Consider the following 13,826-nt stretch of genomic DNA (forward strand, 5'->3'; position numbering starts at 1 on the left):
TGGTAGGTAACGATCCAGGCACATATATCCTGTTGGATATAGGTAATCATGAGTTATTATTGTTGATATTATCCTTGAGGTAAATAAGTTGGGAGGTGAAACATTAAACCCCCATCTTCCTTTGTGTCTGACTGAAAAGTTTGTTTTGAAAATATGCTTTGAGTGTCAGCAATCATGGAAGACTATATGATAGTTGAGTATGTTGAATTTGCTAAACCAAAAGCTCTTACATATACTCTTCCTGGTGAATAGTAATTGTCTCAGTGACTGAGAACATAGTTTATTAGTTTTCAAGAAAGTTTATTGTTTATACTTTAGCATGTGAATGAATTATTAATTGATCATGAGAAGTGTTATGAGGAATAATTGTTGTTATAATAATGAGCATGATGCTTTGTTTGTATTTTGTTTATCGACACCTCTCTCTATAAACATGTGGTCATGATTATTGAGCTCAACATTCGCTTGAGGGCAAGCGAGGTTTATTAACATTGATGTTCACCCTTACCCTAAAGAATTTCCCTCAAAATCCTGCGACTTTGGCTCAGTGTACACAAACTCCCCTACCTTCCGTGCTAGAGACTTGTGCAGAGGATAGTAGCCATCTAGAAGATCTTGTATCTAAACAAATATCTCTATTGTATCCAAAGCGAAAGGCGAGGGTTTCAAGAATCCATCATGTGGTGGCAGAATCACCGCGTTTCCCCGGAAGGTCCAAGGTCCTTCCATAACTTGTTCCCAAATGCTTAACCAAGAGAATTTTAGCGTGTATAAATTATCATTAAGTGGACGAATCTTCATCTCCTTTGTCAGATCCCACGCGGCCCTCGTATTTCTGTAGAACCAGTACTGACTATAGGGCTTCTCCATATGAACCCTGGTAATTGCCATCCATCTAGTGGAATCCTCCGAGATCGCATCTTCCTCTTCAATTACCACGTCATCGGGGTCCTCCTCCGAGAGCACCAACTTTTTCATCATGGCCGCATCATCATCCGTAGCACCGGATCTTGACGTGCTTCCGGCCATCTTGAACCCTAGACCAAGAAGGAAACTTCCGCCGGGCGGGATACCCTACCCCTATTCCTCCGAGACAAGGCCAGCCCGTGGATCATCGCGAACTTGTCATGCCGGAGTTCGAGGGTGGGGAAGTGGATTTCTCAACAACACCGTCGTGCGTCGCCGAGAGGAAGAAAAAACATACAGAGAGGGGATTTATTATTATTTTGAGTTTTTTTTTTGAGGGGTTCAAAATCCACAAACATTGGGCCAAGATCGGACCCGACCATACAAGCAGAAGAAGGTGATATCAGGCCCGACCACCATACGAACCTTTGGGCCAAGATCAGGCCCAGCCTATCTCTTAGGTACGAGCCCAGGAAGCGACAACACAAGCAAGGAAGACAGAAAAAGAAAGAGAGAAAGAAAGAAAGAAAAAGGCAAAGCAAGAGATGGGGTGCGGAGGCGGAGGAGATGCTGACGAAGGCGACGAGGCGAAGGGAAAGGAGGATGCGCTCGCATCCAGTAGGCTCCTCGATCCGGAATTCAAGCCCTCCAAGCTGTCCCAAGATCAGCTCGACAAGTTTAAGGTTTTCTTCTCTTACTTACAGTAGATTTCTCGAATGTTCAGTGCGAATCTTGTGAGGTTCATGATTCCCCACAGGTGGATGCTTCTTTCTAACCGTTATAGGAAGCATATTAGTACTGTACTTTGGAAGGGCACACTAGGGCAGGGCAAAATTGGTCCCTCCCTCCCTCCCTGCTCCTCAATTACTGGAGGAAAATGTTCAAGCTGTAGGCTTTAATGTCAATGTCATAGTCATACAGAATGGCGGTAGCACCTTTGTCTAGGGGTGACATGTTGTGTTTTCTTCTTATGCTGCCCTCATCGTTGCCATGAACCAATTTATCCAGATCTTTTTATAGAAAATTGTTAGGAATAGTTTGATTTGTTTCCAGCATAGACATATCTTCAGCTTCTGAATTCTGATAGTTGAAGTGCTCGCCTTTTTGACCACACGACCGGACACGGAAGTGTTTCAATAGAGGAACAGAACAGGCATCCAAAATCCAGTTGTTTTCCAGAGGTTTTTAGCCGAGCCATTGACCGCTCGGCGTCAAAATTTGAAGACAATAAATCTCCCAGATATTGTTAAGAGTGCAGTTTTTGTGTTTAGCACTAGTTGAAGTTAAAGGAAAAAAAACTTGCAAAATTTCTGGTCAAAACATAGAGGCCACAATATTATGCTTTAGTTAGGAATCCTGCATACTGTACTTGCACTGTTGTACATTGATGAGTGTAATAAATGAGAAAACACGGCAAAAAAAGAGAGAGAAATATAATATTAGCACTTCTGTGAAATGCCTATTTGAAACCTGTTGTTGCTAGAGTTTGGGTTAGATTATAGAAAAGATATTGTGCTAAACTGGATGTGATGTTTTTGTTTGGGTCATTTTTTTCTCTTGTGCCATACATATTACATAGATTGTTAATGAGATGCTGGTCTCAACAATTTCATTTGAGAAGTTCCAGTTGAAAAGCATAATTTCTCATCCTTAAGAATCTCAACCCTGAATTAAACGGCAAATTTCCAAACGTTTGTTCAGAGTGTTTCTATCCTTTTTTCTGAAGTTACCAACTCTATAGTATTGTTTTTGCTTTGAGAAATACGAACTAAATTGTTTGATCTTTCATGTTACAGGAATTGCACAAGAAATGGCTACAAATAAAGGAAAAAACAAAATCCAAAGGAAAACCTAAAGGTATCTCTCTTTATGTATCTGCGATTACCTTGTGTTCAGTTTCTTTTTCTTTTCTTTTTTGCAGGAGATCTTTAAGCTATTTGTTCGTTGTATTTGAAATTTGTAGGAAGAACTGGGGCGAATACAAATGTAGCCAATGATTCTAAATTTAATAATAAGGATAAATCAATTGATAGTGCCGCAATAGATGTACAGCATACAACATCAACTACAGGAGCCCAAGCGGTATGTCTGGTTATACTTATGAAAATGCTTGGCTATCTTATTTTCATCTAAATTCGTGAAGATTGTTGCTTTTGCTTGGGCCTTTAATCGTAGCACAGAAAATTAGTTACAGGAAAAGGGTTATCTGTAGAAATAAAGCTATTTACTGCAGAATTTTTATTTCTCAAGTCCCGGTAACGTATTTCAATTGGTCTTTAGGTCTTGAAATTTTCTCAGGTAATGGAACAAACTGCTATACCTCGATTTCTGCAGTTGTTGCAGCAAAATATACGTTGTTTTCTTATTTTTGTTAATACTCCCTTCGTTCCAAAATAATTGTTCTGGTTTTAGTTCAGAGTAGGTGTCATGGGCTGATGAAGAAAGTGTCTCGCCACGAAATGAACATAAATTTAATGATCTAGATTCTTATTGGTTTTATCTAGAAGTGCCTGTTTGGTGTTGGCATCTGTCTATTTCTTACATAGTGTTTACCAAATAGGTTTAAAATGCAATATAATTGCAATTATAATACCTTTTGTGTCTTTGTCTGTTGAATGTACATTGACTCGATAGGATCAAAAGTTGATGTGTCCCTTTGTCTACATTGATACCAGATTGAGTTAACTTTGTTGCTGTTCGGTTGTCATACGAGATACATTTACATCTTTAAGACATTTATTATACTTCATATATTCAAGATCATTGATTTGATGCCATATCATCGTTTCTTCAAGCCCATTAATTAATTAACGGAATTCACAAATATCATTGTCATAAAAATAGCTTGATGATTTATTCCCACATATTTGCAGAATCTTGCACCGTCCCTGCCCTTGAGGAACAAAAGGAAGTTGCATTGGGGGTACTATTTCATCACTGTACTGTATCATACTATGTGACAGCTTATGTTTTCCACTATCTCATGCAGTCTCATGCTACTCTCTACTTAGTTGCTATTCGGGCAGTTCATGTTCATCTTCATCGGAAAACTTCATTAACACTGAATTCCCTTAAATTTCACCTTAAATCATTCAAGAAGTTCATATACATTGTACGACTGAATCTGACAAAGAAGACACCATTTGACTTGCTGTGAACAAAGTGGGCAATAATGATTCAAACTGCAAATTACCAATAGGCTATCTACAGGTTATTTTGAGATTTTTTATGGTCGACTTAATCTGATGGACATGAGATAAACTCTTGTGAGAAAACTAAGGAAATCTGATTCAAAGGACGAGTTTTTCTCTTTCTTTTACCATGGTTCTAATGGAGCTGTGGTAAGCCAGCAAGGTGTGACATTTCTTATGGCCACCTCTGGCAAATGCTAACGTGCCAGCTTGCCACCACTTTTTGTGTGAAATGAAACGATTGGCTCTCGCTCTTATCACCCGTATGTCATATTTTCAGGCTTGATGTTAAAGAACGGTGGGAGAGGAAAGCAAACATGTGAATTTCTGAAGATCATTTAAATTCTCAGAGCAAAGCAACCCTCCATGTAAACGGCAAAAAAATCTTTATGCCTTCTTGATGACCTAGTTGGATGTATTCATCTTTCTGTCAGCAGGCAGAATAGGTGGGCAAAAACCCACAAGACCTAGGAAGCAAATTTCCTGGTTTGCAGTTTTCTGTCTGATGCCTTATGCAGGTTATGTAGCTAGATATTCCTATGTTCCTTTTGTTTTAAGTACCTGTCCAGATCTCTTATTGGGCACTTGAGGCCCATGCCCCGCAGGTTATAGAACAGCCTGCTTAGCGAGACAGGGAAGGCATTGAAAAATCCTGTCTCAAATGTTGTGTACGATTATGACATGCTGCCGTTGCTGCTTTTACCGCAAATTATAAGTTTGTCCCCTTGTGGGCCACTTGCATGATGGCTTAGCTATTCTTCTGTTCTTACTATGATCTCCCTGAAGCGTCCAGATCAGAAGCTGAAGGTTATCTTGAACCTCTGTACATCCAGAGAATTAGGATGGAATTAAGAAAGCCAAGGAAGGGAAGAGTTGAGATTCACTCACATATTGCTGATGCTAAGTTTGAAGAGGCCGACATACCTAATCTGAACGCTGAAATATACCCTGGCAATTGATAATCTTGTGACGTGATCTCCTGTTATCCTGCCTTCAGATGAGGTTATTTTAAGCGAGAATCCTCTGGATGACTAGAACGGAGTAGCTAAAAACAGAGAACACACGGCCCAGTTAACTGGGGGGCAGTTAGGGTAGTTCGCAATCTTATCATGCGAAATGCCATGGAGGTAGGTATTATTGGAATGGTTGTGAACCAGTCAGTGGTGGTGGTGTTCGTCTCATGGAGACGGGAGAGGCTGCCATAACTGTCAGCTCAAGTGAAATGCTTGCTGCCTACTGAAAGAAATACGACGAATGTCTTGATCAACTTCGTCCACCTCTGCCCTCTCACATGCCTCTTGAGAGCGCTTCGAGTCAGGACTCCTTTAGTTCGAACTACTGACTGGCTCTGTACAGATGGTGAGATCATGCACCACGCACATGAAGTTTAACTCAGCCGTTCGCACGGATCAGTGGCACGCATGTCTTGCGCATTGAACTCTCTGTGTATTTCTCGATTCAGAATCAGAATATGGAGTAAGCAACTAGTCCACCATACTTGGAAGAAAACCAAATTCACACCCCTTAATTACGTGCAACCATGGAACGTACTCCCTCCGTTCCTAAATATGTCTTCCTAGAGATTTCAATATGAACTACTCCCTCCGTTTCAAACGGAGGGAGTACATACGAAGCAAAATGGCAAAATGAGTGAATATATATTTTAAAATATGTCTATATACATTTGTACATGGTTTATATTGAAATCTCCAGAAAGACTTATACTATTTAGGAACGGAGGAAGCAGTATGGTATGGTTCTCATGCAAGGGTGCAATTATGTCAACTGGTACAAAATGGTGACCAGATCTAATATGTGGCTGTGCTTTACTTCGTTCATTCATGTATAGTCCACCTGAACCCGTGGCTCCAATTCAATCGGAAATAATCGCATGTCCACAGCTTGACGTGCCACGATTAATAATAAATGAACATTCTAGTCGCGATTTCGCATTCCATATGCCACTTGTCTGCTGGGCTTAAGGACATGTTAACAATACCCAATTGTTTCCTTTGTTCCACTCCCTCTCGTTAGCAGATTTTTTTTTTTCAAAAAGGAGCACTACTTTCTGCCTCTGCGTCAAACGAGGCACATGGTCATTCTTTCGTTAGCAGATACGCATGACTAAGGTAGATCGAAGTGTGAGGATTGCATGGTTGCATCATTTTATTATTCGACTCCGTCAAGCATCCGTTGCAACTAAATAAACATATACTCCCTCCATTCCTAAATATTTGTCTTTCTAGATATTTCAACAAGTGACTACATACAAAGTAAAATGAGTGAATCTACACTTTAAAATATGTCTATAAACATCCGTATGTAATAGTTCATTTGAAATCTCTAAAAAGACAAATATTTAGAAACGGAGGGAGTACTCCCTCCGTCTAGGTGGGTAAGTCATATTAGGAAGAGCAGCGCAACCTAGGTGGCTGGAGATTGGACGAGGAGGAGCACCTCGACCAGGAAACCTCCAATCACAGCATTGTTTTAAACGGAAGGAAAACCAGCATTGACTCGCTAGTTATTAGCTGCTGTTTGAGTTGTCCATGCGCGTGCGTATGTACTGCATGCAAAATCATTTTAATCTCTTGCCTAATCAACACACAGCCACGATGCATGCAGTGGTCCTTTCCTTGCGGGCGCCTCCTCTTGCTGGTTTTAGTGGGCAGCAGTACGAGGCTAGGAGAGAAACGAGGAAGGAATTTAATGTATTGCGCCTAAGATTTTTGAAAATATCTGGTTTTCGTAAGGTGACTTACTCGCCTAGACGGAGGAAGTATATAACTTGCAACAATTGTACTGCAATTATTGTGGGATAACTTACGTTGAATGTGTGTGCATGCCCGCGCAACAATGGTGCCTCGCATGTACTAGAGGACAACGAAGGATGCATCTGGGTTAGGTAAAACAAAAAGGAAGTGCACAAAACCGTATGCTGTTCGGTCATCCCCGACGGGTCGCAGTCTCGCTAGGGCTAGCGGTGGTTGGAAAACTTGGCAGCAGTTTACTGGATGGGTCGCAATCAGAGATCACAGCGGGTCCACTGCTTGTCTGGTAGGGCGTGACTGGCTGGCGGGCCCGGGGTCGCGTGGTCTGCCGCAGCTGGGCTACGCGCCGGCTCGTGCCGGGACCGTACGGCCACGCGCCCGCCCGCTCCAGGCCTCCTCGCAGCTCCCGTTTCCTTGGGCGAAAACAATATGGCCACGGACAGGCACAGGTTGTACACGCAATTTTTGCGTTGAGCATGCTGAGGTGGATCCGCGATTTGCCGTGCACCCGGACCGCCGGCTACCGAGTTTTATTTCTTTTGGCCGGCTACCGAGTTGACTAAATGCAAGAGCGAGTACGGTACGGTGGTCCTCCAAGTACAAAACTTACTTAAGCCGGTAGTGATACTATTACTACTAGAGATGATGAAAACTACAGTATAAATACATAAAATACAATATATTACAAGTTTGACATTTTGAAACCTAACCCACTCCAACTATCAAAATGGGTTTAATTAGTGTTTTATTTTAAGAATGCTGCCATGCATATGCCTTTGTATTGCAGACCGTAGCATTTCTACTACTTGAGTAATACATTTTTCTATCCGCAAAAAAAAATATATGCCTTTGTATGATGGCACTTGCCAACCTATCTGGTCCAACACGGTACACAAAACTGTTAAAGGACAAGCCAAAATTTTTTTTTACTTGCAAAACTCGGGGAAATGGTATTAGTGGAAACGTGGGTTTCTGATTCAAAACAGAAGTCTTCAAGCAAGATGAAAGCACACATTAAGGAAAGATGATTATCTTCTTCCACACATTTTAGGTTTCAAAGTTGAGCACTAGCCAACGACATATACACTAGTTGATAAAAGCGGTCTCCTTACATATATTTCACGTTATTAGGGATAAAAGCATGTTATATTCCCACAAACGACATGGTATACAATGGGTTATCTCTAGCGCTAAATGTTTACCTGATCTTGAAATTATTGGGTGATTAAAACTAAAATTTTAAAAAAATAGAAGAAGACATCTCGTACAATGGAGAGAGTGTCTCATTTTTTTAAACTAAGATATTAGCTCTTCGGTAAGAGAAGGCAATTTCTCTCATTTCCCGTTTCTCTCTATTCCATCATCATGTATATTATGTGTCATTGCTAAGATAGCGTCACTGTAACTCATTAAGAAATCGAAATTATATAACACTACAATATAGCCTTGTTTCAAAATAATGTTGAGCATGTAATTAGCAGAAAAGAGCTGGCACATTAACAAATCGTTGCAACAACAGACGCCAAATGTAATAGTATTCAAGGATGTGTCCTAATTAAAAGCAGCATGATACATGCTCAACTTGACAAGCTACCAGGGCAAAACTTATTGGGTGTGTGCATTTGTGTACGAGCTGTTGCCGTATCTAGATACAAATTTCCTTTTGTTTTTACAGAAGCTAATATATCAATACCTAGATGATATGAATTACACCGGCTTTTGCAATAACACTATATAGTACCTGGTCAATATATTGGGGATGCACACAACCACAAAAGATAACACCAAGAAGAAGAACAAGAAGAAGAAGAAGAAGAAGAAGAAGAAGAAGAAGGGAATGTAAAGGGAGCCGATGCAAGCAACGACACACAACAAACAAACATGCATCCTTGTATCATCATCACAAGGACAACACAAAATGTTTCATTTCTCTTGCCATGGAGTGGTAATGCTCTTTGTGTTTGTCAGCTAGCTATAACCCGCATGAATCACCATGATATGGACATTCCTGGTTAACGCCTCCATTACCCACAAAAGCGACAAGGAAAACAATTGGTTATCAGCTTCCACATGACTTGACAACTTTGATTAATACATGCGAGTATATTAGTGATGACCTTACACTTGACACATTTTTTCGCAACCCCAAGGGTCGCATGTGAGTAGGCATTTTATTTATTTTTGGATTTTGTTGGTCCTACGTTGAGTTTCTCATGTTTGATTCAATTTCTTAAAAGTGCAACTTCAGTTTGGCAAATGCAACTCCATTGACCTAGTCATAAATAGCCCCCTTTTTTCCTTTAAAAGCCGAAGTGAGATAAAATTACCGCTTGTGCCTAGGGCGATAGCTAGTAGAGAGAATTTTGCACGGTAAACCATCGATTAGACATATATAGTTCTTCCACTAACATGTACTCCCTCCGTCCGGAATTAACTGTCGCCGGAATGAGTGAATCTACACATTAAAACACGTCTAAATACAATAATGTCAGCAACAATTAATTTCAGGACGGAGGTAGTACTAGTTAGGCGATGTATAGTGCAAGATGCTTAATTAGAAAAGTAATTTGGTTTTTACTTGAGCATTAGTGCTCATTGGTACAACATAAACGCTTAATTGTTAGTGTATCATGTAAAATACCTACCTTGTGTTAGTGTGTTGAGCATTAGCTGCTCAATGATTGAAATCACGATGTTGCGTAATTAATTACAAAGCTTTCTCCTTCCGTGAGAAAAAGGTATGTACTCCTTCCGTCCGGGCTTATTGAGCGTCTTTATATATATGGTTAAATTTTGACCATAAATTTAACTAATAAAATATATAATACATGACAAAAAAAATATACCGTGTGAATCCTCTTTTGAATACAAATCCTTAAATGTATGCTTTACTAACATATGCATTATATTTTATTAGTTAATATAGATTATCAGGCATCAACCTAAAATACGAAGGGGGCCGATAAACCCGGATGGAGAAAGTAACAACTAACAATATCTCTTCGGATCTACTAGATCGAAGAAAATAAGTACTACACTAACAAGATAGGACCGCAGGAGTGGAAGATAGAAAGAAAAGATAATGTTATCTGCGTAGCCATGCATATATTGGATTGGTTGACGGCGATATCACTTCCGTTTGACCAGGGGCAAGCATTTTGCCTCCCACCACCCTGCACATGTCCGACACAAGGATCGATCCAGAGACACACTCAGATCCTACTAGCCTCTGTCGCGCCAGAGTGCTAGATTGGCACGCTGATCATCTCTAGAACGAAGAGTGCACCTCATCGTGTTTCCTCACTCACGTAAGCTAGCTACTTCGCATACCCAACTTAGTGCCTTCTCAATTAGCAAGATGCATGCCGTATCAAATTTGGCTTGTCTCTTGGAAGATGCAGGTGTGGCTTGTTAAGCGCGCGTGTCAATCAACCGGTCTAATCAGCCCCCGGAATCACACACGATGGCAAGCAACACCACACTACCCACGGAAACCATCCAAGATGCCCACCGAAATTCAAACCAGCGTGCTCTTTCTCAGGCTCCCCACGCGCGCGCGCATGCAACGCATTGCTCTGTATCGAAAGCGGCGAGGCTTCGGCGCGCCCGTTCTTCGACCCAATAAACTACTCCACGACCGCGCAAACTCCGGCTAGATTTTGGTGGTCGCGCACGCCGCAGCAACCACTGATCTCCATCACGTACTCTCTCCTCGCACTCCGGTGCCGACGAGAATGCGCGCATCACTCTCCCCGCACGCCGCAGCAACCACCCCCGTACCCGAGACTGTTGCTAGCTCAAAAGCGCCTTTTCTTTTCAGGTGGAAGAAGCAACCGCATTCCACTCCCTTTCCCTGGCTATAGCTTTTCCTTCTTGGCAGCTGCACACATATGGTGGCCTTGCTTTCTTTTCCGCCAAGTGTCCATGCCAAAAATGACCGCTGAAGTTGGCGATAAGGTTGTAGTTGTAGAGGAGGAGGTTGGCGATAAGATTAACTAGAGTTGGACTGAGAGGGACATGGAGAAATTGGATTGCCTTTTGTGTTCTGGTATGCAGTTCTGATTTGTGCATTCATCCGGCCCCTGCTAATCTACCACACAATCTTAATATAACGGCTTGGCTAATTCATTCCTTCATCTCTCCCTGCGTTATTTTTCTTGAAATGCTTGCCGAGGCAAGGGCAGGAGCTCTGTCATTTCATATTAGAAGAAGAGAGTTGTTCAGTTAATGTGAGAAAACTGAGCTAAAACTCATCTCTCCATTCTTTTAGGTTTACAAGCACACACACATTTGAGAATTATTTTACAACAAGTTAGACCAAATGGTTGTGTGCATCGTCCATTGCAAAGGCCAGGGGAAAACCCTCCTTTTCAAGAAAACAAAACCAGTTAAACCAAATAATTTTTATGAGTTGCGTGCCATAAAAAAAGACAGCATGGGAAACATGTTTTAACATGAACTGGTAAATGCATATGTGGAATGCACATTGATATTAAAGAGAAAATTAGTTACACATCGATACTAGATAGGATATCAATTACGTGTTAATTAAGTGGATAGTGTAGATGTTCATATTTGGTACGATGTTAATTGCACGCTAACATGTCGAGTGCTCACCACAGAAACATATAGGTTGTTCGATTAACATGGTTTGATGGTCGAGATTTATTGAATCCACCCCCTTTGGGTCTTTATTTATTGCTATAGATAGTGATATATTATTATGACATAATTATTATTATTTAGTCAAATGGACTAAAAAAATGCGTGTAGGCCTTGTAAACACAAAAGGAGGTCTTAACTTATTATTCATAAATTATCTGTAAAACAAAGTAATATTTTTCAAGCCAAAGGAGGTTCACATAATCTGATACAACAACAATAATTTACAGAAACATATTGGTTGGATTATTGGTGTGCTAACACTCCTCTATGACCGGAAGAGACCAAAAAGATGTACGTTGGTGATACTGAAACGTAGATAAAAATATAAATGTTTTCACAAAATAATATACTATGTTGGCGTTCTAGGAACGGGGGTCCCAAGACTTGCCTGCCTGTGGCCCACGGCGTGGCTCTGCTAGCAGCTCCGTACGGCCCATCTTCATCAAGGCATTCAAGTCCCTCGCGAGGGGCCAAGCCTCGCGAGGCGGACGACACAAGGCCTCCTCAGGAGCGGCCTCGCCAGGCTTGCTCGCGAGGGGCGGAGAGATCAAGGCGAGGCAAACCTCGCGAGGTTCTCGTAACGTGAGCCATGACGATCAAGATCAGGCGGGCGCCAGGCGGGCGTCAGCGCGCACAGTGTCCTTGTTTTCTCTTTGGTGCTAAGGAGGCAAACGCAGGCGCGGAGTACCGAGGCGTCAAGCAAAGGTTTCCATATCAGTGCAACGAGACCAAGACCAGCCGGACGGCAAGATGGAGGTCACCACGGAGCCCAAGGCGGCGTCACCACCAGAGCCTTTTGCAGGTGAAGACTGCTTTTGTCAGGATAAGATGTACTAGTTGTCCCCTTTCAAATTGGCCATTGTTGGCTCCCTTCCCGCTCAATATTTGGGGAGAGGACCAGAGCCACTATAAATAGGGCTAGCCACCACAGCAAGAGGCATCGAACCAGTATAAATCTTGTGTTCTTTGTGTTGTGAGTTCGTCGAGTTAGCCCTTGAAATCTTAGCGAAGCTAGGACGTGGATCGGTAGGGGGAGATTTTCGTGCGCACCCCAGTGTTCGAACCTTGAGGGTTTTGCCGGAACCCGAGATCCGACATTTGACACGCCAGGTAGGGGTGCGCCGAAACTTCCCTTCCGTTGCTCCGCGTCCAGTTGCTTCATCGTCTCCATGGCGGACGCGCGCCGCGCTCGCGCTGAGCGCCGGGCTGCCCTCGCCGCCCACGTTGCTCAGACGGCTCTGTCCCCATGGCGGACGCGCGCCCCGTCGTTCTCTGTCGCCTGCCGCCAACGCCGCCACCGGCCCGACGGGGAACGAGCAGCAAGCATCCTCGCTGCACCCCTCGGTGCGGTGGGACGGCCGCACCGCCACTCCATCGCTGACCCCGGCCGGTTCGTCATCCCACGCTCGTCGCGCTCCCGTGGACGCGCAGGCCGCTCTATGCATGGCGCGCGAGCTCCTGCGCTACCGCCCCGTCGACGACCTCTACGAGGACTGGCTCGACCGCATCGCCGAGCTTGTCAGCGGCGCAGGGGGCTCCCCTACGCCGTCCCTCTCGCTGCCTCGCCCCCGCCAGCCACGGGCGCCGTGGCCCATGGAGCGCCTCCACCACCTCTGCCCCCAAGACGGAGTCTTGGCGCCAAGGCACGCGGCCCCACGGCGCGACCTGCCGCGTCCGGCGCCCGCGCAAGAAGAAAGAAGTTGCCAAGAAGTCCCTCGGCCACGAGAAAACGCCCCCGCGCTCCCTGCACCACCACGGCAAGACCGCGTGCCGCCTGCGGTGGCGGTGCGGGGACCCCATCAAGAACAAGTTCTCCACCAACGCCGAGTCCCGGTGACCGCGGTAGGCTGCCGCGCCTTCACCCCTGAGCTGCGTAGCGTCGCCTGGCCGGGCAAGTTCAAGCCGGATCTGCCTCCTCGCTACGACGGCACCCCCGACCCCGCAGAGTTCCTGCAGCTCTACGAGCTGAGCATCGAGGCGGCCAACGGCGACGAGAAAGTCATGGCGAACTGGTTCCCCATGGCTCTCAAGGATGGCACCCGCTCCTGGCTCCTGAACCTGCCTCCAGGCTCGATCTCCTCCTGGGACGAGATGCGCGACCGTTTCGTTGCCAACTTTCAGGGCACTCGCGACCGTCCACCAGCCGCGGGTGACCTACGCCGCGTCAAGCAACAACCAGGAGAGACCCTCCAGAAGTACATCCAGCGCTTCAACAACGTTCGCCTCAAGATCCCCAAGGTGACGGACGAGTCCATCATCTCCGCGTTCTCTGATGGCGTCCGCGACATCAAGA

General features: G+C 44.0%; 1 protein-coding gene across 1 annotated transcript; it reads left to right on the forward strand.

Annotated features, from left to right (window-relative positions):
- The first annotated feature begins 1,339 nt into the window (after positions 1-1,339).
- Positions 1,340-4,841, forward strand: LOC109732390 (uncharacterized). Its single transcript, XM_020291566.3, has 5 exons — positions 1,340-1,589; positions 2,703-2,763; positions 2,870-2,988; positions 3,780-3,829; positions 4,378-4,841. The coding sequence occupies exons 1-5, from the start codon at positions 1,452-1,454 to the stop codon at positions 4,418-4,420; spliced, it is 411 nt and encodes a 136-aa protein (XP_020147155.1). The 5' UTR covers positions 1,340-1,451; the 3' UTR covers positions 4,421-4,841.
- The last annotated feature ends 8,985 nt before the right edge of the window (positions 4,842-13,826 follow it).

This window comes from Aegilops tauschii, chromosome 3 (assembly GCF_002575655.3).
Source record: "Aegilops tauschii subsp. strangulata cultivar AL8/78 chromosome 3, Aet v6.0, whole genome shotgun sequence".
In the NCBI taxonomy this organism is placed as follows: Eukaryota; Viridiplantae; Streptophyta; class Magnoliopsida; order Poales; family Poaceae; genus Aegilops; species Aegilops tauschii.

What these genes read in the sequence shown, in the direction of transcription:
- LOC109732390 (XM_020291566.3), top strand. Translation starts at nt 1,452, where the DNA reads ATGGGGTGCGGAGGCGGAGGAGATGCTGACGAAGGCGACGAGGCGAAG. An exon ending in ATCAGCTCGACAAGTTTAAG is followed by an intron (nt 1,590 to 2,702) that starts GTTTTCTTCTCT and finishes TTCATGTTACAG; the next exon opens with GAATTGCACAAGAAATGGCT. An exon ending in CAACTACAGGAGCCCAAGCG is followed by an intron (nt 2,989 to 3,779) that starts GTATGTCTGGTT and finishes ACATATTTGCAG; the next exon opens with AATCTTGCACCGTCCCTGCC.